The 22,238-nt window shown below is 36.8% G+C and overlaps 1 protein-coding gene across 1 annotated transcript in view; it reads right to left on the bottom strand.

The window, feature by feature from the left end:
* Positions 1-22,238, bottom strand: part of PPP4R4 (protein phosphatase 4 regulatory subunit 4) — a 2,733,238-nt gene that overhangs the window by 549,792 nt on the left and 2,161,208 nt on the right. The window contains exon 15 of the mRNA XM_044073596.1: positions 10,458-10,563. Coding sequence (XP_043929531.1) covers positions 10,458-10,563 — 106 coding nt within the window. The remainder of the gene's footprint in view (positions 1-10,457; positions 10,564-22,238) is intronic.

Below are 22,238 nucleotides of genomic sequence, written 5' to 3'. Positions count from 1 at the left end.
ACACACACACACACATACATACATACATACACGGAAAGGCTGGCAAAAATTTACCAGCTATGCCTCTTCTGGCCAGACTATAAGTTAGGTACTGCCATCAGAACACTCCAAAGCCAGCTACTCTAAAGCTCTTAACAGGGTATCCAATTATACTAAATAAAATTAATACTAATACAAATGGTAGTGTTTGACCAATGCAGCAAGGCTTTCAGGAGTGGCCACAGTGTCATCAAATAAATATAAGTATGCTCAAAGGTTAAAATATTCTCTAAAACAACACCCACATAGAAAAGTTTAAATATATTTAACAATAAATAACAAAAGAACATGAAAATACTAAATATCTATTTACAATAAATGCCAGAGTTTTCAATCAGGAAATATTAAAAATAATACAGATGGAAAGGTTCATACAGATACAGAAAAACAAAAGTTAACTAATCTTGCTAAATGTTCCTGAATGATCTAAAGAATTAGTATTCCTTAGTTCACTTACTAGAGCAAGGCAAGATGATGTAGGCGAGCAGTACTTCTTTTGTCAGGTTTCACAAACAGATTGCCCTGAGACTTTGTCTCATCTGGTAGTAAAACATAGTTTTTGTGCTAGATTATAGAATGACATCACATACATCTGGTCATCTGACTGGTTCCTGCACTACCCCCTTTACTACAAACTGAACCAAAATGTAGCATGTGTGTCATAATACACACACAAAATGCTTTGCTAAGATGCGTTATAGCATCTGGATGCTATAAAACCATTTCAAAATCTTTCACAGTTCCAGGATAGTAATTAGGTCACCCCTAAGAACAATACAGTAGGATTCCTAGTCCTGGTTTTCACAGACATTTTGTCTCTGGCTACAATCAGATACAATCATTATGGCCTAAACCAAGTAATTTAATTTCAGACTATTTTTCAAAGTTAGCTGGACTGAGATGATGAAGTTTATGTTTGTACCATAAACGAAAAGCGCTTCACATTACTTTGAGTGTGCCTCTTCATTCTGCGCCTTGGTTTAATCAGTTAACCTCTTTTCTTCCAGTATCCTCTGTTACAATATATTAATTTCAACCATTACAATACAATTTGACATACAGGTGTATTTCTTTTCTGCCCAGCAAGACCCACTGTTGGGTGCATTTTTAACACAAGCAGCTTTACAAATACATTTTCAACACAAGTACCTGCACAAATCAGTGTCATACACAAATGACATATAATTCTTTACAAATCCACAGCTAGCTATGCTGGCGTTATCTCACATAATCACACCTTTGTTCACTATTTGTCCATCCATTCAGTCATCCATCTTCCACCTCTCTCTCTTATCAAGCATCCATATTATAGAAGTACAGCCAAGAATGACAGACTATACTAACACTACTTCAACCATATAAACATTGACAGACATTCAAGAATGTACTTTTCATACTGGATTCTAATATTAGCAGCATTAGTTCATTAAGATCCAGTTACACTAAATGTACATGTTTGCCAATGACAAAAGTTTTTTAATGCAATAACAGAATCAAAACTGTGCAACAAAGTTTGACATCTAAATGTTGAATAAAAGAAAACAGCAAAATTAACTAAGTGGCTCACTCTTCAAGTATATAACTTAGTTTCAACTTAAATATCAATTTAATTATACCTGAACCTATACAAACAATTTCCTTTACCTAGTCCATGTTTTCCTTAATGTGCACAATTTCTGTCTAAATTGTAACAAGAATATACAGGCTTTACCATTTCATTGATTTTTTAAACTATCCTTCATACTTCAGACCAGTACTCTTGCTGTTTGTATTCTCCTTCTGAAGCATTCTAACTAGCTATGCTTTATTTAATATAAAGTTTTATGGATGAGATGTCAAACTGAGCCCATTCTGCATGAGCTGGTGGTAACTTGGGTGGATGTAAAGGATCAAATGGCACATACCAAAAAGAGTAGGGGTACTTTATTGATTATTAAAACTTTTGCACATTATTAACACTGTTTACACAATATGCATTATTTACAATTTTATATAATACAAAACAATCTCAAATGCTTTAATCATTCCTCCCAATGTTTTTAACATAGCCAAAAACGTATTTTCTTTAAAATCTCAGAAAATATCCATTTCACATTGAACCTTTCAATTCCATATTGCCCATAATGTAAAATATTTTATCAATTTTCTGAACCTCTTTTCGTTTACTATTACTATAATACCCGTATTCAAATGCCATGTTCAAATCTTCAACCTTATCAAAACCTTTCAATGTCATATTTTCACATAAATTCTTTACTCTAAAACATTTTAAAAACCTCCCCATAATAACTGCATACTCTTTGCTGTACTTTTATAAGGTATATTAGCTTTAACAGGTAATTTTCTTATCATCAGTCTCCACAAAAAAATCTTTACATGTATTGTCTAGTGCACGCGCACGCGCGCGCACACACACACACACACATATATATATATATATATATATATATATATATATATATATATATATACATATACGTATATAAAAATCTTAATAGCATTCATTCTCTAAATGCTTTCATGGGAAGACATAATACTGTTCATTATATTCAAATACCATTCCTTCCTATTTTCTCAACATCATTTATATTCAATTTCCATAAAAAAACATTTTGCTTTGATATTCTTTTATAGCTTAATTTACATGATTTTTCCATCTTTTCCCTAAATGTATCCTTTCCCAAAAAAGCTTTATATTTAATATTCAATATATGTTCTAAGTTCCTATTCCTTTTAAATCCTACCAAACTATATAAATTCAAGGAAGCTGCATGAACATTTGGATTGATTAACCCTAGTCCCCCATCCTCTTCCTTAACATACAAGATCCCTCTTCTAACTGGATTTAGCACAGATCCCTATATAAAAGAAAATGCAAAACAAATTATTTCTTTTTCATACTTGGACAAGATCATATACACACTTGTTAAATAGGCCAATTTGCCCAAAATAATCAAATTTATTAAGTATACTTTTTAATATGACATTTTATATGATTTCTAAAGCATGCACAAATCTTTCAATTTCTGCAAGCTTTTCTCCCACTGTTTTTTCCTTTATGCTATCCAAATCCAAGTGTTATTCCCAATACATCGAAAACTTCATCATTAAACTGAATACCTTTTATCTTTCCTTTACATCCAAACCATTTACTTTTGTCTCTATTTATACATAAACCAAGTATTTTCAAATAGCTATTTATCTTTCTAATCACTTCTCCCATCCGTTTCTTAGTCTTGGTAATTAAAACTATATCTGCTTAAGTAAAAATTATTAGAATTCATATTTCTTCTGTCATCTTGTAACTTGCAATGTCTAATACTCTATTCATTTTACTGACAACCACATTCATAACTAACACAAATAAAATACTGCTTGCAGGACATCCTTGCCTTATCCCACTCTCTATTACTATTTCTTCACTCAACCATCCATTTAAAATTACTCTCACATTATTCTTCTCATATATCGACTTAATTTTTTTATCTTTTCACTTATAATCCCTTAACATATCCCATAAACATTCATATTATATTTTATCAAATGCTTTACTCACATCTCCTATTACAACTTTAGTTTCCACCTTTTATTTATAATATCATCTATCACCTCTCTTATTATCCATAGTAAATCCTGAATTCCTTTTCACTTCTTACCAAAAATTGTATATTCAAGTAACCTGTCTACTTTACTTGTTATTCTTTTACTTATTATTCTCATAAAAAGTTTATAGTCAGCATTGTTCAATACTATCGGTCTCCAATTTCTTATACCATCTTTTTCTCCTTTTTTCCATATAAATTTCATAACCCTAGTACATATTACCTACCACTCTTATCGCTAACCATTCATTCAATATCTCCACAAAATATATTTTGTCATTCTTCCATATTATTATACATCATATTCAATACCATCAATTCTCATAGCTTTTCCAAGTTAATTTCTTTTAAACTTTTAACTTCCACTTAATCCTTCTATACTTATATTTTTCCAAACTCTCATTATCGTCCTTACTCAATTTTTTTAACTTTCCATTTTTGCCTTTCTTTTATCTCATTCTTTAAAAAAATATTCTCTATATGCTTCTTTATTACCTCAACTATTTTATCTTGCATAGCCATTCTATCTCCTTCATTATTTTTAATTCTCTTATTCTCTTTTACTAATTTATTCAAATACGGAGCCACCTCTTTCTTTTTCTATTGTAAGCAATATATTTGTTTACATATCTTCTTAATCCTCTTCTGATTTAAATTATATATTATCTCTTCCTTTTCATAAAAAGTTGTCTTATCTCTTATAACTTCTCTAAATATTTCTTGAGTCAACTAGCTATACATTAGTTTTTCTCTCTTTCTCTTCCTGGCTTGACAATCCAAAAAACATTTTTTTGCACTTTTTGCTTAAAAATCTATCTACCAATTCATAGTTTTCATGAAAAATCCTTATATTTATATGAGCTTTCCATAATTTTATAATCTCCTTCATATTTTCATCTAAATCCTTTTCACTAAATCTCTTAATACTTTTACCAATTCTTATATATCCTTCCTTCTCTTGCACTTCTAACCATACAGCTAAATGATCTGAAATGCCTGGTACTTTTATCCCTTCTTGCACAACTTTCAAACTATCAGATATTAGAAAAAAAATCAATTTCCGTTCTTATTTTATTTCGTTCATATGTCCAATGTACATTGTCCATATAGCTTTCCACTTTTCATTATCTCACATACATTCTTTTTTTAAAAAAAAAGCAAACAATTTTATTAGAAGTGCTGATGAAGCTACAATTAACATATAATGAACGATCCATTTTAGAGTATGTGAAAAAATGATCATATACAAAATTAAACAAAATTTAACTATATACAAAATTGTTCACCATAACTCTTAAATATCAGCTGAAATAGTTCCTAAATATTTGCTGTAAAATTAAACTATTTTTTGCAACAATTCATAAACTTTGTTCCAACTACTATAAGTAGAAGTATTCCTAGAACATCTATACTTGATTGTCAGTTCTTCCAAACAACAAATTTCATTAAGTAGATTTTTAAATTCTTGTAATGATAGAGAGGATTATGATTTCCAATTCCTTGTAGCTATTTTTCTGGCTATAGATAATATAGACCAAATCAAAGGGTAATTGGATGTTTTTATACATGCTGGTACTGGAGTATTAAATAATATCAGAGATTTAGATAACATCTCATATACATTCTTAACATCACTTCCTTCTTTCTTTCTTTTACTTAATTTACAATTAAAGTCCCCTACTAATATTATGTCCATATTAACTCCTACATAATTTAGAATTTTTAAACATTCTCTCTCAATTTCTTTGTAACATATGCATATAGTGCAATAATTCTGTTCACCTCTTTTTTTGGATCTTACATCTATCACCATTATTCTTCCCAATTCTACTACCGTACTATCTATAATTTTTATATTTTCCTGACATAACACACCTATTCCTGAAATGTATCTTTTCCCATATTCCAAATAATGCTTCTGCCCCATAACACTTCTGTTTGTAACCTTTCTTCTGTTACACTCTCATATCTTCTAATATAGTTATATGCATAGCAAGTGTTGCATACTATTCCAATATGCCTATTCATCTTTTAATATTCTTTACACTATTAACATTTATTGCTAAGAGCTTCAGCCTCTTTTCAGAAAAAAAAATCTCCTTCCACTTTTATCCTTTACCTTTTTTATTTTCTTTCACAATTATGCTTTTAAAATTCCTTTTCTCTCCTTCACCTTTTCCCTATAAAAATAGTTCTCTCACTTGACAGTTTACATACTCCTCTTCATTCATATCTTCTACCACTTCTTCCACTTCTTTTCATTCATTTCATTGTTTTAACCACTGTTACTTCTTTATTACTTTCTTGTCTAGTAATTTGCCTTTATCCTCCTTTGCTTTATCTTTTTTGCATTACATACTGATTCCTGTGTCTGATCTTGTTCTACAGTTTCTGTATTTTCTTCACAATCCATCCATATGTGCCCAGTTTTGCCCACCTATCATATCACATTTCTTAGCTTCATGCCATGGTTTACCACAAATATATATTTTTTCTTTTATCACAGTTGCTAAGCAAATTATTATCCTTTACAAAGAAACAGCATGTTTTTTGTCCTCTATATCTAACAAATCCTCTATTACCATCCACATTTATCATACTTGGAATATGTATAACACTTTCATTTTCCAATTTCAAAATTACCCCACATTCCCAACCGACAGTCCACAAATCTCCATCATCATACATTTTTGCTGCATCCATAACTTCTTTACATAAAGTCTTTAAATAGTGTTTTAACACTTCTTTTTTGACCTCCATTCTAAATTGCATGAAATTTTTTATGTAGTTTCTCTATGAGATGCTTACACCACCTAAGACTTCCAAGGATTGCAGTTCTTTTTTAACTCATACCAGACAAAAAATGTCTCCATATATTATCCAGTCTGAGTCACAATATTCTTCTTTCGGCTTTTCCCAGTTAGGGGTCACCACAGCAAAACAACAGTCCACAGAACAATTGGCAGTGGAGTTTTTACAGTGTCGAGTTGTCAACCCGGTGCCCAACCTTCCACAGAAGGCAGGCACACACACACACACACACACACACACACACACACACACACACACACACACACACACACACACACACACACACAGTCAATTTAGAGTCCAATCCACCTACAGCATGTCTTTGGGATGTGGGAGGAAACTGGAACATCCAGAGGAAACCCATGCAACAGAATGTCACAATATGTTTATTTCAACGAAAACCAGTAACACCACACAAGGAATGGATAACGGAGAAAAGAAAAATTAACCTGTCCTCTCCTGAACAGGATCCCACGAGCAGTCCACAAAGACAATTCGTAGTGCACACCAAAAGCTAGTCAGTCAACGACCAGATAATGGTAAAATAATTTATTGAATCTTAAAAGAAATCAGGTTGATTGAGCGCTTTCATTTCCACTCAGGAAACTTCATCAGAATAAAAAATGCTAGTATGCGGACATATTTATACTCGATTAATTTCAATTACATCCTTAATTCAGTAATCACTGTGGTTTGTGTTAAAGATACAGTACAAGATATCAAAACAAAATGTTAAAAACAATATATATATATCATGAAATGTAAAATGTGCATATGATACACATAAAAGTATATAAAATTGATAACACTGTAAGACATAGCATAAAAAAGATGCACCTATGTATACAAATATGTTGTATCTTACAGTGTTATCAATTTTATATACTTTTATGTGTATTATATGCACATTTTACATTTCATGATATATATATTGGTTTTTTTTTTAACATTTTGTTTTGATATCTTGTACTGTATCTTTAACACAAACCACAATGATTACTGAATTAAGGATGTAATCGAAATGAATTGAAGTTAATCGAGTATAAATATGTCCGCATACTAGCATTTTTTATTCTGATGATGTTTCCAGAGTGGAAATGAAAGCGCTCAATCAACCTGATTTCTTTTAAGATTCAATAAATTATTTTACCATTATCTGGTCGTTGACTGACTAGCTTTTGGTGTGCACTATTACTACGAATTGTCTTTGTGGGACTGCCTTCACTGGGATTCTGTTCAAGCGGAGGAATTTTGTGTTATTACAATATGTTTATTTATTAATGTGAATGAAAGCTCTTACCTCTTTGGGTGAAATACCCAATGGTGCAATCACAGTGTCCCACACCTCACACCTTTTGAGACCTTTTTCTTATTTACTACTTAACCTTATAACAAACTTCACCATCTGTTTCACTTCTTCTATTTGATGCTCTCCCTCTTTTACCATCTGCACATATGACCTTTTCTTTACTGCAATCTCTGCTACCTCTTCCTCCTGTATCTTCTCTATGATTTCACCCCATGAAGCTGCTACCTATCTTTCTGGTTCGGTCTGATCCATCATCTCTTTTAAATATAAATCCCGCAACCCTCCCAGTTGGAGGTTGTAACAATACACATTTGTGCCAAATCTTCTTCCCCAAGAAGATTTTGTTGGAAGATATCAAACAAATCCAATAATGATTCAACCTCTTCCTAATCTGATGCTTCATACTGCTCTTGTGAAGGCTTGACTGTCTTCAACCTCTCTCAGCACACCGCTCCTTCTATATCATGTTCTGTCATGCACCTCTGTTCATTCAGCATCACTTCTTCACTTCTCACCTCTTTTCTTTCCTCAACCTTCAAGGATTCGCTTTCACTTTGCAAATCTATTACATCTCCACCATCAATGACCTCTTTCTATCTTCCTCCTTCTCTGAGCCACCTACACGCTTGGGCCGAAAGCAGGAAGTCTTGCAATCAATAGAATCCCAGTACGCAAAGAGTAGGGGATGTTCTCCAGTTCCTTGGCCAAATTCCCCCTAATCTGTATAACTACCATCTTAGGTCTCCCCTTGGAAAGAAGCCATTGGCCTACTGGAACCAACTGATCAACAAAGTGTAAGTAAATAAATGAATAAATATTATATCATCTAAACATATCTCTCAACCTCTCAGTACAAGAAATCTGGATAAAGCCTGACATAATAGGGGGGGGAGTAGGCCCTAAATAGGGACAGATTTTAAATGTTTTTTTTTTTTTCCTGAAGGTTATGAAGTCTGAAACTCAAATGTCATTATTTAGTGACTTCAGCCCTCAGATCACCCGAGTGATTTGCCAGAAAACTATAGATTTTATGAGGAACAGACAAAAAATATTAGGCAAAAATCTGGACATTCGGCAAAAATCTGTACAGTTGAGAGGTCTGCATCTAAAGCACTTGAAATTCTTTGTCCCTAGTTCATTTCTCTGCTGCATTGTATGCTTAATTTACCACAAAAAATATCCATTTAATAAAGTTGGCTACAAAATAAAATAATACGCTTACTAGTTAATTCCTGATCTCAAATTATATTATAAATAATTAACTCAAGTTTTCACCTGTATTTGTTTAAAGAATAATGTTAAATCAAACTTGGGACCAAAACTAGACAGAATAGCTGTTGTGATATATGGATTTATATGCCTAACAATGGCAAGTATTGAAAGTTAAATGCAAGCTGTTGTCTGACATGATGCTAGTTTTCCAGTATTGTATAACTGTATAACTATAAAATGGTTTGGCAATCAGTGCCAAAAAAAAGTGCACCATGCTTGGTGACTGCACAGTATGTAAAAATGAAAATGTGGTAATCACTAAAGATTTGTTCTATAAAAAGGCATTCCTCAAATGTGTTTGTTGCAAACTCCAAAACATCTTAATTTATGAACATCTTAATGAATCAGCCCAAAAATTGTTTTTTTGTGATGACATATAATGTATTTGCTGAAAAGGTGGTGGAGACTATTATGTTTTATTGGAATTTTTTCTTGCAAGATAAAAATCTCTATGAAGTTCTGCCTCAAAGACCTATAGTTTCCTATACGTGAGGCAGAAATGTTAGAGACATGATTGTAGATGCACAGTTTTCACCCCCAGTACAATTATTAGGTGTACAACCTTCTAATTTTGAGCTGAGACCATGTGGTCATTGCTCAGTTTGTAAATTTACTGTACCAACTTTTCAATTTATTAATAATAAGATGTTTAATTCATGTGATATTTTCAGTTGTGATACAGAAGAAGTTGTTTATGTGCTAAAATGTGAATGCAATTTATTTTATGTGGGCGAAACTAAACAGAGCTTTAGAATTAGGTTTCAAGATCATCTTAGAGACATTAAAAATAAGAAGACAAAAGCCCTTTAGCATTGTATTTTGATACATGCCACTATGGTAATAGTAGTGGCTTAAGAGGTACTATTCTAGAGAAGGTAAAAATGTTTCCACGTATGTCTTTAAAATGTAGACTGCTTTATAAAGAAGCCGTTTTTATTTTAAAGTCTGGAACATTGTTTCCTAAGGGTCTTAATAAGGAATTGAATTGGAAATTGTTATTGTAATTGTTTTTTGATTGTGCTAATTACCGCTGATTAGTATAAATACATGCATTGTGGGTATGTATTTTTTAACTCTATCAAAGACTTTATGTCCGAGGGGATAGAGGAGTGTACAGTTTCTCTTTTTATTAAATATTTTGGATTTACTGGTTTTGTTGTTATTTTTATTTTTACAAGTTTGCTTGTTGGTTGCTGAACATCTTAATTTATTCCTCTGTGGACTGTCACCATTCTGTTACCATCTTTATATACGATAAATTGTGTAAAAGTGTACAAAGCACTTAAACCTTGGATACTCTAATCACTATTTTATCAAATCACCATCTGCTATCTTCTAATGCCTTTATGATTACTTATAATTAATCAGTATACAAGCTTAAACAGCAGTATTCAAGACTGTATTATTAGCAAAACTTTACTTACCTCGAATTAGTTTATTAATTATTTCGTGTCGTTCTTCCTGTTTGCGATTATATCGTAAAAAAATACACAAAGTGTGGGCAGCTGCTCTTTGGACAGGTAAGGCATGCTATAAAAAATACAAATATACAACATACAATCAGTTATCAAAATATACTATACTTTTATTAACAAGAATCTCCCCTTGCCAAAAAGGAAAGCTTACCTTCAAATGTCAGTTTTTCTTTTTTTTTTTTTACAAGAAACAAACCCATTTAAAATATATCACTTCTCATTCAAGAACAAGGTCACGAAATGTATACATTCATATGGACGACACAGCACAGCAAACGTTCAGATCATTTAACTTCTAGGTAAATTATATATCTGAATCTGAAAATCAAACTCTTTATCACATTCCCAATATCGTTATTTCTTTTTTTTCTCATAAGTGACAGCCAACACCATGGAAAATCTCTATTGTACAAATAATTCGGAACCTTGCTTAACTCTGTAAACTATTCATAGGTTGCTACATCATAAGCCACTTATTGGTATGGATAAGTCTATTCCTCTCGTCTAGCCCCCTTGTCTTCATTTCATAGATTTCAGACATCAAATCTCTTGCTTTTCCTATGCTCAGTAGGTATTTTTGCTTCCATCTTAATATAACTGCTTTCTTGGTCACCATCATTAGCACGTTTATTAGATTATGCTTAGTCTTAGTTCAATCCTCCAACTGAAAAGACACCTAAATAATATGGCTGCCTGGTAAACTAACATCAATTACACAATATGGAGATACCTATGACTTGGGGGTCTGATTTAACCTTGCATAACTTATTACCCGAAACATATTATAGCCTGTTCCAAATGTCCCAGCCAAATCTCTAACTAACAGCACAAGAGCCAGGAAAAGTCTGAGCCTCTCTTTACAGAGTACATCATTACCGCCTACTTTTCGGCATTTTCTTGCTTGCAAAAGTTGATATCTGTTTTAGAAACAGTATTTAGAACATACCTAGAGCCTGTTTATTGCATTTTTTGCGTTGCTCTTAATTTAAAATCGTTTTTTCTTAAAATTGCATTTTACCTGCCTCTGACCTAGCACACACGTGTTGGGGTAATTTACTGCACTGTTCTGACTAGTTTGCTACTTGTGTGTCTCTGCTATCCTTAAACAACAAAAACTTGCTATTTTCCCACTTTCTATAATTTAAAAAAAAAAGTTCAGTTACAGAGTTGGTGTTCTGAACTGTTTGTAAGTTTCGTGGAGGCCAGTGCTTACTTGGGCTAAAGGGAAGTCTCTGTGTTCACCAGTGGCAGTGGTTAACACTGAGCAGCCTGCCTGTCCCTGTAGGAGTGGTTACTGCCTAGAAACTGTAGTTTTATTGGCCATTTTGGGTCAATTCCAAACTCCTTGATCTCTCTCTCTTAAAACCCTGCAGCCGCGTGGTTTTGGCATCTTTCCAGGCTTGATAGTTGTTGCTGAAGCACCTACCAAGAGGAGAAAACGCTGAGAGAAGAAAGGAGCCACTTTTGAGATTTTAAGTACTTTCTTCTGATTTATTTATTAGAAAAACTGCATTGCTGCCTACTTTTCGGCGTTTTCTTGCTTGCAAAAGTTGATGTCTGTGTTAGAAACAGTATTTAGAACATACCTAGAGCCTGTTTATTGCATTTTTTGTGTTGCACTTAATTTAAAATAATTTTTTCTTAAAATTGCATTTACCTGCCTCTGATCTAGCACACACGTGTTGGGGTCATTTATTGCACTGTTCTGACTAGTTTGCTACGTGTGTGTCTCTGCTATCCTTAAACAAAAACAAAAAAACAAAAAATCTTGCTATTTTCCCACTTTCTATAATTTAAAAAACAAAGTTCAGTTACAGAGTTGCTGTTCTGAACTGTTTGTAAGTTTCTTGGAGGCCAGTGCTTACTTGGGCTAAAGGGAAGTCTCTGTGTTCACCAGTGGCAGTGGTTAACACTGAGCAGCCTGCCTGTCCCTGTAGGAGTGGTTACTGCCTAGAAACTGTAGTTTTATTGGCCATTTTTGGGTCAGTTTCAAACTCCTTGATCTCTCTCTCTTAAAACCCTGCAACTCTCTTTTTGCGTGGTCTTGCACACAGAGCAGTGTTGGGCAGTGCCGGTTAGCTGGGGTATACTATTCCTGGCTCCACAAAGTCTGCGCTGCAAATTTTCCCTTAGAACTAGGCAAGCCTCAACTCAAGTGCTTCAGATCAACTGCTCTTATTGCAGCACTTGCATAACCCAAATCAGCACTTGTCCAAATCTCCTAGACAGCACTATTATTTTCCAAATCTCCTAGACAGCACTATTATAATACAGCATAAGACCCTCGACTGTCCGCAAGACAAGTTAAACTCACTTTTCCAAGCATGTCCAGAGGTCAGCTTCAGGTGTACTCTCCAGTTCATCTGGTGAAATTGGGCATCCTGAGGCAATGTCACAACTGCCTCATGTATACAGACAACCCTCCTCTTACCTCTAGACACAAACACTTGTGAGAGATGCAAATACACAGCCAGACTGGAGGCTAAGCGCTCTCAACCCATGACTGTAACAGACAGTCAAGAGGAGAAGAGACACACTAGCATCACACCACCAGTCACACATGGAGCTACAAAACAAGCACCGGCAAAACATACACATAAATACACAAAAACATATTCAGAGGCACTAGGTACCAATCTGAAAAAGAAACAGGGCCCTCCAAAGCAGACAAGCAAGCAACCTGCACCTCCAAACACAAGCAAGAAAACACATAATTCACCTCAGCAATGTGCCTCACAACAGCCCCTAAGGCAAAACACCATACCCAACACGCTAGTAATAGGAGACTCTATAGTAAGGCACACAGATGTTCCACTCACCAGGCTGAACAAGGAGAAGGTTACTGCCAGCTGCCTGTCAGGTGCTAGGAATCGCCACATAACACAGGCACTTAGGTCACTCCAGAACAAGTACAAGTATGACACTGTCATTGTACATGTTGGTGTGAATGATCTAAGACGTACCTCCCTGGACTACATGAAAAGAGACATTGAGGAGCTCTCTGATCATGTAGCTCAAGCAGGTATGACCCTGACTTTGAGTAGCATACTACCTTCACCTAGAATTATACCACAATACAAAGACAAAATGATCGATTTCAACAACTGGCTAAGCTTCTGGTGTCATTCTAAGGGGATCCAGTGTCTGTCTGCCTGGGATGACATGATAGACGAGCCTCGCTGTTTCGCCAGAGATGGTTTGCACCTGTCACCCCTAGGCTTTCGAATACTGGCCAAGGCTCTTGCCGTCCCCGTAGTGCCTTTTTTAGGCAAGGCTCAAAGGACAAACCAACCACTGTAACCAGCACAAGTAACCAAAAACTAAGGGTAATGCCACTCAATGCCAGAAGTCTCAACCTCAAAATCCACGCACTCGAGGCACTCCTCACTATGGAGAAAATCAATGTTTGTGCAGTGACGGAAACCTGGTTCAAGGCTCCTGAGAGCACCCCAGCACTACCAGGTTACAATTCATATCATACCTTCCGGCCTCAGTTACCGGATCACAGTACAAAGGGTGGAGGTGTATCCATATTCATCAAGGATACCCACATCTCCAGGTTAGTGGCGCAGCATGATGCCTCAGAGATCATCCATGCGCAATTATCAGCAGGCAAAACCACATTTCAAGTCGTAGCCTGTTATAGATCGTCCACCATGTCCCAAGATGCTCACTCAGCTTTCCTTGAGGCATTGGAAAATATAAAGGTCCTACCCAACACCATAACTTAGACTGGGCAAACTACCAAAGTTCTAACTCCTCTGCCCAGCGGTTCATAGAATTTATAAATTCAAATGCCCTTGAACAACTGGTATGTTCTCCCACTAGAGGGGACAACATATTGGATTTAGTCATCACAAATATGGGCGCCCATTGTACCACACCCATTATCACTCCCTCTCTGGTCAGATCAGACCACAAACTGAAAACCCTGGACATCCTCACCCCTCCACCTCCCACAGTCAAAGAAACTATCGTAAAAAACCTTTCCAAATCAAACTTCAAACTACTTGCATCAGAAGTAGAAAGCTTCACTATTCCCTTGCAGAAGGATAATGATATCCAGGATGTAGAATCCTGCACCAAGGCACTTTATATACATCTTCAGGATTGCATGGACTGTGTATCCCAAACAAAACCAAGACTCCTTCCTCAAGCAAGAAGAAACCAGTCTGGTGTACCCCGGCCATAAGCAAACTATACAATAACAGGAGGAGACTTATATAAAAAAAGGCCAAATCTCAAGTAGAAAAATCATCCCTGATCAGCATTATTAAGAAATTGAGGGCCCTCATCAAGTCAACTAAAGCAAATTTCAAAAAGAAAGTTGCCAAGGATAACCATAAGTCCTTCTGTGGTTACATCAAAAACCTAAATGGCAATGCTCAGGTCTGTTCTGAGCTAGTACAAAATGGAACAAAATACACTGACCCCATTGACATTGCCAACATCTTGGCTGACCGGTTCAGTGCAAATCCCCCCCCCCCCCACCTGCACGGTCTATTACTATTCCAGGGGATTGTGCAACTCCAATTATTACTGATACATTGGTTAATAAGGCTCTATCTAAAGCTAAAAACACTGCCTCCATGGGACCAGATGGTGTCCCGGGCTGTGTCATAAGCGAGCTCCAAAATGAATTAACCCCGCATCTGAATAGCCTGTTCAGTCTCAGCCTCTCGACAGGATACTTGCCCATAGAATGGCACACAGCAACAGTGGTTCCACTGCACAAGGCTGGGCCCACAACCGACCTGGGAACTACCGACCAATAAGCCCGACCAGTCTGATCTGTAAGGCAATGGAGCGAATCATTACGGAACTCATAAATGGAGAGATTGGGAACCTCCAAACACTTGACCCCACACAGTTCGGCTTCAAGGGCAGATCATGCCTCTTGAACCTGGTGGACTTCTTTGAGACAGTTACTCAGGCTATAGATAAGGGAAAGGAAGTACACACAGCTTACCTTGACCTTGCTAAAGCATTTGACGCCATTCCCCATTCGGGTATTATTGATAAACTCACCAACCTGGGCATAAACCCTTACGTCACAAGATGGATCACAAACTGGCTCTCAGACAGATCCCACAAAGTAAGAGTAGCGGGATCTATGTCCGAATCCAGACCAGTAACGAGTGGTGTGCCTCAGGGCTCTATCCTGGGGCCCCTCCTGTTTGGCATATACTTCTCAGAAGTACAGGCAAGCACTGAAGGACTGTGGCTGACCAAGTTTGCAGACGACTGCAAACTGGGTGCTATAATAGAGTCTCTGGCCGACATGGATATCCTCCACAAGGGCCTTAATTAGACTGATGCATGGTGTCAAAGCCATGGTCTCAAGCTATATGCTAAAAAATGCGTAGTAATCCCCTCTGGAAAAAAACAGAGTACCCATGAACTACCACATAGGAGGGAACCCCCTGAAATCTGAAGAAGTAATAAGGGATCTAGGGACCCAAGTAGATAGTCAGCTTTCCTTTGATAACCATGTTGCCAAGGTGGTTAGAAAATCCTTCTATGTGACCCATCTGATCACGAAAGGGTTTGCATCAAGATCTAAGGATGCAGTGGTGCCCCTCTACTCTTCCCTCATCAGACCCATTATTGAGTACAATGCACCAATTGGAATGTACCTGGCTAGGCATCTCCAGCAGCTGGACAGACCACAGAGGTACCTCACTAAGAGGATTACTGGCCTCAAACAGTTGCCCTATGCAGCACGTTTTAAAAAACTAAGGCTTTTCTCTGTTGCATACCGCCTTCTCAGAGGCGATCTCTGTCTAACATACAGAGCCATGTCCAACCCAGAACTGTTGAACATGCTCCATCTTAGCAAAACCAAATCTACTCGAGCTACACGCTCTAGGGATATAAACTTCAGCACAATAATGAATAGAACATGCTGGAGGGATAGATTCCTTTCGCAAAGACTTCCCTTGCTATGGAACAAGGTCCCGATCTACATAAGACAGAGCCCCTCACTATCACTCTTCAAGAGGAACCTTGACAAGTGAATGGGTAACGGAAAGTTCACACCAGGGATCATACCAACAGCTCTACTAGATAGGAGCCAAGGGTACTAGCTGCAAGATCAAGGGCCTAGGGAACTAACCAAAGGGGCGGTGAATACCACACAATGTGGCTGGGCTAATATATGCCTTCGGGCAGATAGCCCAGTACCTACCTATGAACATAAATACTTCTGGAGATATTTCCATGCAAAAATCTAAAACCTACAAAACATGTTAATTCTGGGGGAGTGGCATATGTAGTTACAACCCTTTTCAGCTAACGGCACCTGTAAAAACTCACTCCACCCTTGATTTAGTTATAACTTCACCTCTTGTACTGACTGGAGCATAAAATCTGCTTACTAACTTTAACAAAGCACTATTTCTCCACCTAAGATGTCATATAAACATAGCCCAAACTATCCCCTTTCTGTTAAAACTATTTTGAATTCCCATTTATATTTTGCTTGCAGAGCTACATAGGCCTAGAAGTGTGCAGCTCTTGTCTTATATCTATCAGTTTTGGAAAGATGGAGAGCTAATTAACTGAATGCCCTTCTGTCATCTGTTGTGAATACCTCACCATCTTCCATACTTCTAGTCCTATTTCCAGGCACCATTGTTTTGGAAAAAAAGGACAGTAAATCCCAATATGGAGTGCTGAACTATTGAAAAAACATGACATTTTCACAGAATTTGGTATTTTTGTCTAACGCACTCATTCACTACAAGTTGTATTTCTTCTCATAGTTGTTATTTACAATACTGCCAGCTTTCTTATTGACTGTGCTGTACCTAGAATCATTTTGATTTTGCGTGTATAGAAATGCACTAGAAAATTATAATGAAACCACAGTAATGACAGGAAACTACATTTACAAATCACAGGTACAATTTTTCAATTTCACTTTTAAAAAAGGAATTTCACTTTTTGAGAAATGTAAATCAGTGTCCCTGCCAATGCCAAATATTACCTAAAGGCTATCAACCAATAAAACTGTTTGGGGCACAACATCTTGTGATAACCTCAGCTACACAATGCTGCTTGCACCCACTTCTAAACAGAAATGACTGTATCAGTTCTAAACTTACATTCCCTAAATCCTCCTTATACCAGAACAGATGTGCAAGACTAAAGCAGTGTTGTCGTCTCAGTTCTTCAGTTATTTCTTTCCAGTCAGTTTTGAAGTTTATGTGTATACAAATACAAAGAATACAGAGCTGAGAGACCTTCCAATAAAGCCCTAAGTAAAGAAGACTGACTCATCCTTGCTCCACTGGTGAACTTAATTTGTCATACTGATATTCCTGGCCTACCTCTCTGCCACATAAATTTGAGAATCATACCCTTAAGCATGCCAAAAAATTGCAAAATACTGTAATTCTATTAAACTTCATGTCCAGTCTCAACACAAAATATCGCTCTGTTTCAGAATGTGTGTGTGTGTTGATGGTGTGTTGCTGATGGTGCTTCCCACAAGATGCTGTGTGCCTGTATAACAGTACACAAACTGTAATACATCCTATATAGCACCAGTGATTATGAGACTACTGCCACAGCTAAGACTACCATTCTATTGTCAATGACAGGAAAACAGTCACAGCTGAAAACAGATGAAAGTGGCACTTTTGGTAACCTAATATGTGTGCATGTGTATATATGTATATAAAGACACACAAACACATATATATGTACACACACACCAAAGGGTAAAAAGGTCATACAGACAAACCATTTAATAAAAACTCCAAGAAAGTCCAAGCTAAACTTGAGTCTTCTCTGAGTAATACCTTAAACCCTCTGTAGTGGAGGCTCATAGAAAATGACTTTTCACTTTTTAAGTCTTTACTGGTTCTGTTCTGATGGCATATAAAGTATTTGTAGGGAGGGGTTGTACTGAGATGCCATCTTGCAGGTCATCATGGATAGTCTGCATGCAAAATCCATGGCATTCATTGTAAATGACTGAGTAGGAATAGGGGAAGAACGTGGATTCTACTGAACTTGACTGGACCACCAGAAGAATTCCTTTTAAGTAATTGTAGGACAGGAACACGGACAGACAAGAGGATGGTGGTATTGGATCCAGATAGGCTAATTAATTTTTCTCATGTGGAGTCTGGCTAAATGAATCACAAGGATGGATGAAGACATTCAACAAAAAATTTTGAGGAATTATTTTGCTGTTGAACTCCCCTGGTGAATTAGGTTTTGGAATTGTGGAAGGTAGAAGGAAACTTTCTCTGGACGGAGGTAAGCTATCAGGGAGGTGTCTAGAAAGCATCTTAGAAAGACTAACCTGTGAGAAGGGACCAAGAATGACTTACTCAGATTTAACTCGAAACCTAGAGTGCGGAATATATTCATGAAAAATTGAAGGGAATGCAATGTGTTTTGGGTGGTAGTGGTAGATAGAATGAGACAACTGTCCAGGCAGTGGTAGATGTAAATTCCCTGAACCCTGAAGAAGGCAACAACTACAGCCAAATATTTTGTGAATACTGACGGAATGACAGAGAAACTAAAGGGCAAAAATGTACACAAAGTGCAACCCCAAAGCAAAAATTTTTAATTATCATCTGTGGTCTTTGTGAATGAGGATGTGAATATAAGCATCCTTGAGGTCCAGAGTGGCAAAGTAAGCCTTGGGTGAAGAGGAGGAAAAAAATAGTCTGAAAGTTTAACATTTTTAACTTTGGGACTATAAGAAAAGTAATATGGGTCTAAAATTAGTCTTCAGGCATCTTCCTTCTTGGGTACTACTGCTACCCTTCTTGGGTACTAGAATGATCTTTGAATAGAAGCCTTTTCCCTGTTGGGAAGAACTAAGAGGTTCTATTACTCCTTGGGGCAACACATCTCATAGGATAAAATGAATGTCATATGATTATTAGGTAAGCTAAAAAGGGATTAATATACCCCATTTCAGAATTGCAAATCAACCAATTCACATTTTTTTCCCAGGAGAAGCATCAAAAGCACATTAGACACTGATAACTTTCTGGGCTACAGACCTCACAGTGAAATGGAAAATACCTCTAAACAATATTCTTTATCACTGATGCCTCATAAAACATAAAGTAACAGTTTTGAAAGGCAAAGTACTTTGTCTACAACCAACCAAAGTTGCTATTGTACACATGCTACTGTGTAAAATAAAACAGCACAATTCACCATCACTGGATAACCTTCACTTCTACATCTTAAGGCAGATATACTGATCTAGCCTTTACCATGTCAAAACCATACCATTTTTCAAAGGTGGGGATAACACTTTGAAAATTATTGACCAGTCAGATCTGCAATACTCTGTCAAGAATTCTTGAAGAAAATAGTACAAGGTCATTTTAATTCACATCACTAGGAAAAGAACAATTTACCTCCTACACAGCATGGTTTCAGAGATAGAAATGAGACACGTGCCACTTAAAATTGACAGTAAGTAACACTGCCAATTAATTTTAAGTGGTGTTGACTAGACAGGGAATCTTCCAAAGTATGTTAGCTTGCTAACAGCAATTTTATGCTTAACAAAAGGCTAATAGTTATCCAGACTTCCTGATCCTATCTTCCTATCACAAAGGAAGCAGACTATATCCCAGCAATCCATTTTGCCCACTTTTTATCCATATGCTAGAGTTCTAAAAAGATATCTACATTAATAAGATGCACCAGCACACCAAGCAAGTCCAGCTCTCTCAGTATGTTGATGACTCAATATTCACCCACAGTATTGCTGAACAAGGGGAAAAATAACTGAAGAGCTTCAACCATGTTTCAATTATGTCAATTCTTAGATTACCAATAACAGACTTACAGATTATGAGAAAAAATATAATGATTAAGTTTTGCAAGAAGTCTAGAGGAGACCAGCTGGCATAATGGTTAAGGTATTCGTCCTCCATACACAAGGGATAAGGTTCAATCCTGACCTCTGACCAATGCCTGTTTGGAATTTGCATGCTCTCACTCTGTCTTGGTGGGGTTCCTCCCACTTCTGAAAATAACATGCCAAGTGTTTCCATCTCAAACTTACCAATGAATGGAGCTGTGGGCAGCAGCACAGACTCTACATGGTGCCCTATAGGGGAAGAGTTTTACAGATAAAACTCTTTCAGCATCTAATGTGGTGCACAATATCCTCAAGATAGGAGAACACAGATTAAAGATTGCGTGCCGTGCCAGCGCTAGCCACTCGATGGTGTAAAAAAAGAAGTTATGTACTCACCATAGCGTTCCATGTGTGTTGTCCATCTCACCTTCATTCTGTACTGGTTGGGTTCGGAATCGATCCTCGGTTCTGACTCGACCGTTTACAAAAGCTTGAGGTTTTCAACTAGCTTGTGGCTTACACCCTAACCCATGATGCCCTAGGGAATTCCCCAGATCTTGTTTGCTGGTATACTAATATATGCATATAAAAATGTTACTACTTTACAAGCCAAGAAGAGAGTCAGAGAATATTAGATGTCAAATAAATCCTCTCGGTCCTCCAGGAGCCAAAGGCTGGGGGAAGGAGGTTGGGATGTAAGAATGAAGGTGAGATGGACAACACACATGGAACGTTATGGTGAGTACATAACTTCTTTGTGTGTTGTCTTATCTCGCCTTCATTCTGTACTGGAGGCCAAATCAACTTTGTAATGAGTAATAAAGGTATGAGGTCCTCCCATGTTGCTGCAGCACAAATGGTATCAATTGGCAGTTTGGCCAGAAAGGCAGAAAAGGTAGAAATAGCTCTGGTAGAATGACCTCTTCCTTTGCCGGGAAGTTGTTTGTTTTCGGATTTGTAGGTGAATATAATGCAATTTGACAACCATCTGGAGAGAGTGGTCTTTGTAATTGGAGCACTTTTTTGCAGTCTGAGAAGGACACAAATAATCGGTCAGTTTTTCTAAAGTCCTTCGTTCTGGGAAAGTAGAAATGTAATTGCCTATGTACATCTAGTTGGTCTAACATATATTTTGCCTTACTGTCATACTTGGGGGAAAAAAACTGATAAGTTTATGGATTGGTTTAAGTTTGATTCTGAGCATACTTTGGTAGAAAGGATGGATTTGTACAAAATGAGACTCTGTCCTTGTAGAACAGCATATATGGGGGTTTGACAGACCATGCTTGTAACTCCGAAACTCTCCTAGCTGAAGTGATAGCTATTAAGAAAATCATCTTCCAGGTTAAGAACTTCAAGTCACAGGATGATGCAGGCTCAAAGGGGGAAAGAATCATACAGGATAATACAAAATTCAGGTTCCATGAGGGTAGAGGTGGTTTAATGGGCGGTTTTAACAGAATGGTGCCTCTCAAGAAGGCTTTGCAAAGTCTGTGGGACATAATATTCGGCCCCGCTTCTCCTAAATGGAAATTAGAGATTGCTGCTAATTGAACTCGAATAGTAGCTGCAGCTGCCCGGTCATGAAATAGCTTTGCTAAGAACTCCAGTATGGAAGATATAGGTGCAGAGAAAGGGTCAATATGGTTTTCCAAGGCCCAGGAGGAAATTTTTTTCCATTTGCTGACATATAATTTTCTTGTAGAAGCTTTAAGAGATGAAATCAGGGTATGCTGCTCTGAAGATGAAAGATCTGAAAGCCTGGCTATGTTTGGAATTGGAGCAGCCAGGCTGTCAACTTGAGAATTTGAAGAGATGGAGCATTCCCGACAGATGGGTCAGAAGATCCAGAACTGGGTCCAGAATCCAAGGCTCCTCCTGAA

Source organism: Protopterus annectens, chromosome 6.part0 (genome assembly GCF_019279795.1).
Source record: "Protopterus annectens isolate FY-2018-M chromosome 6.part0, PAN1.0, whole genome shotgun sequence".
Lineage (NCBI taxonomy): Eukaryota > Metazoa > Chordata > Ceratodontiformes > Protopteridae > Protopterus > Protopterus annectens.
This window is presented reverse-complemented; position numbering and strand designations above follow the sequence as displayed.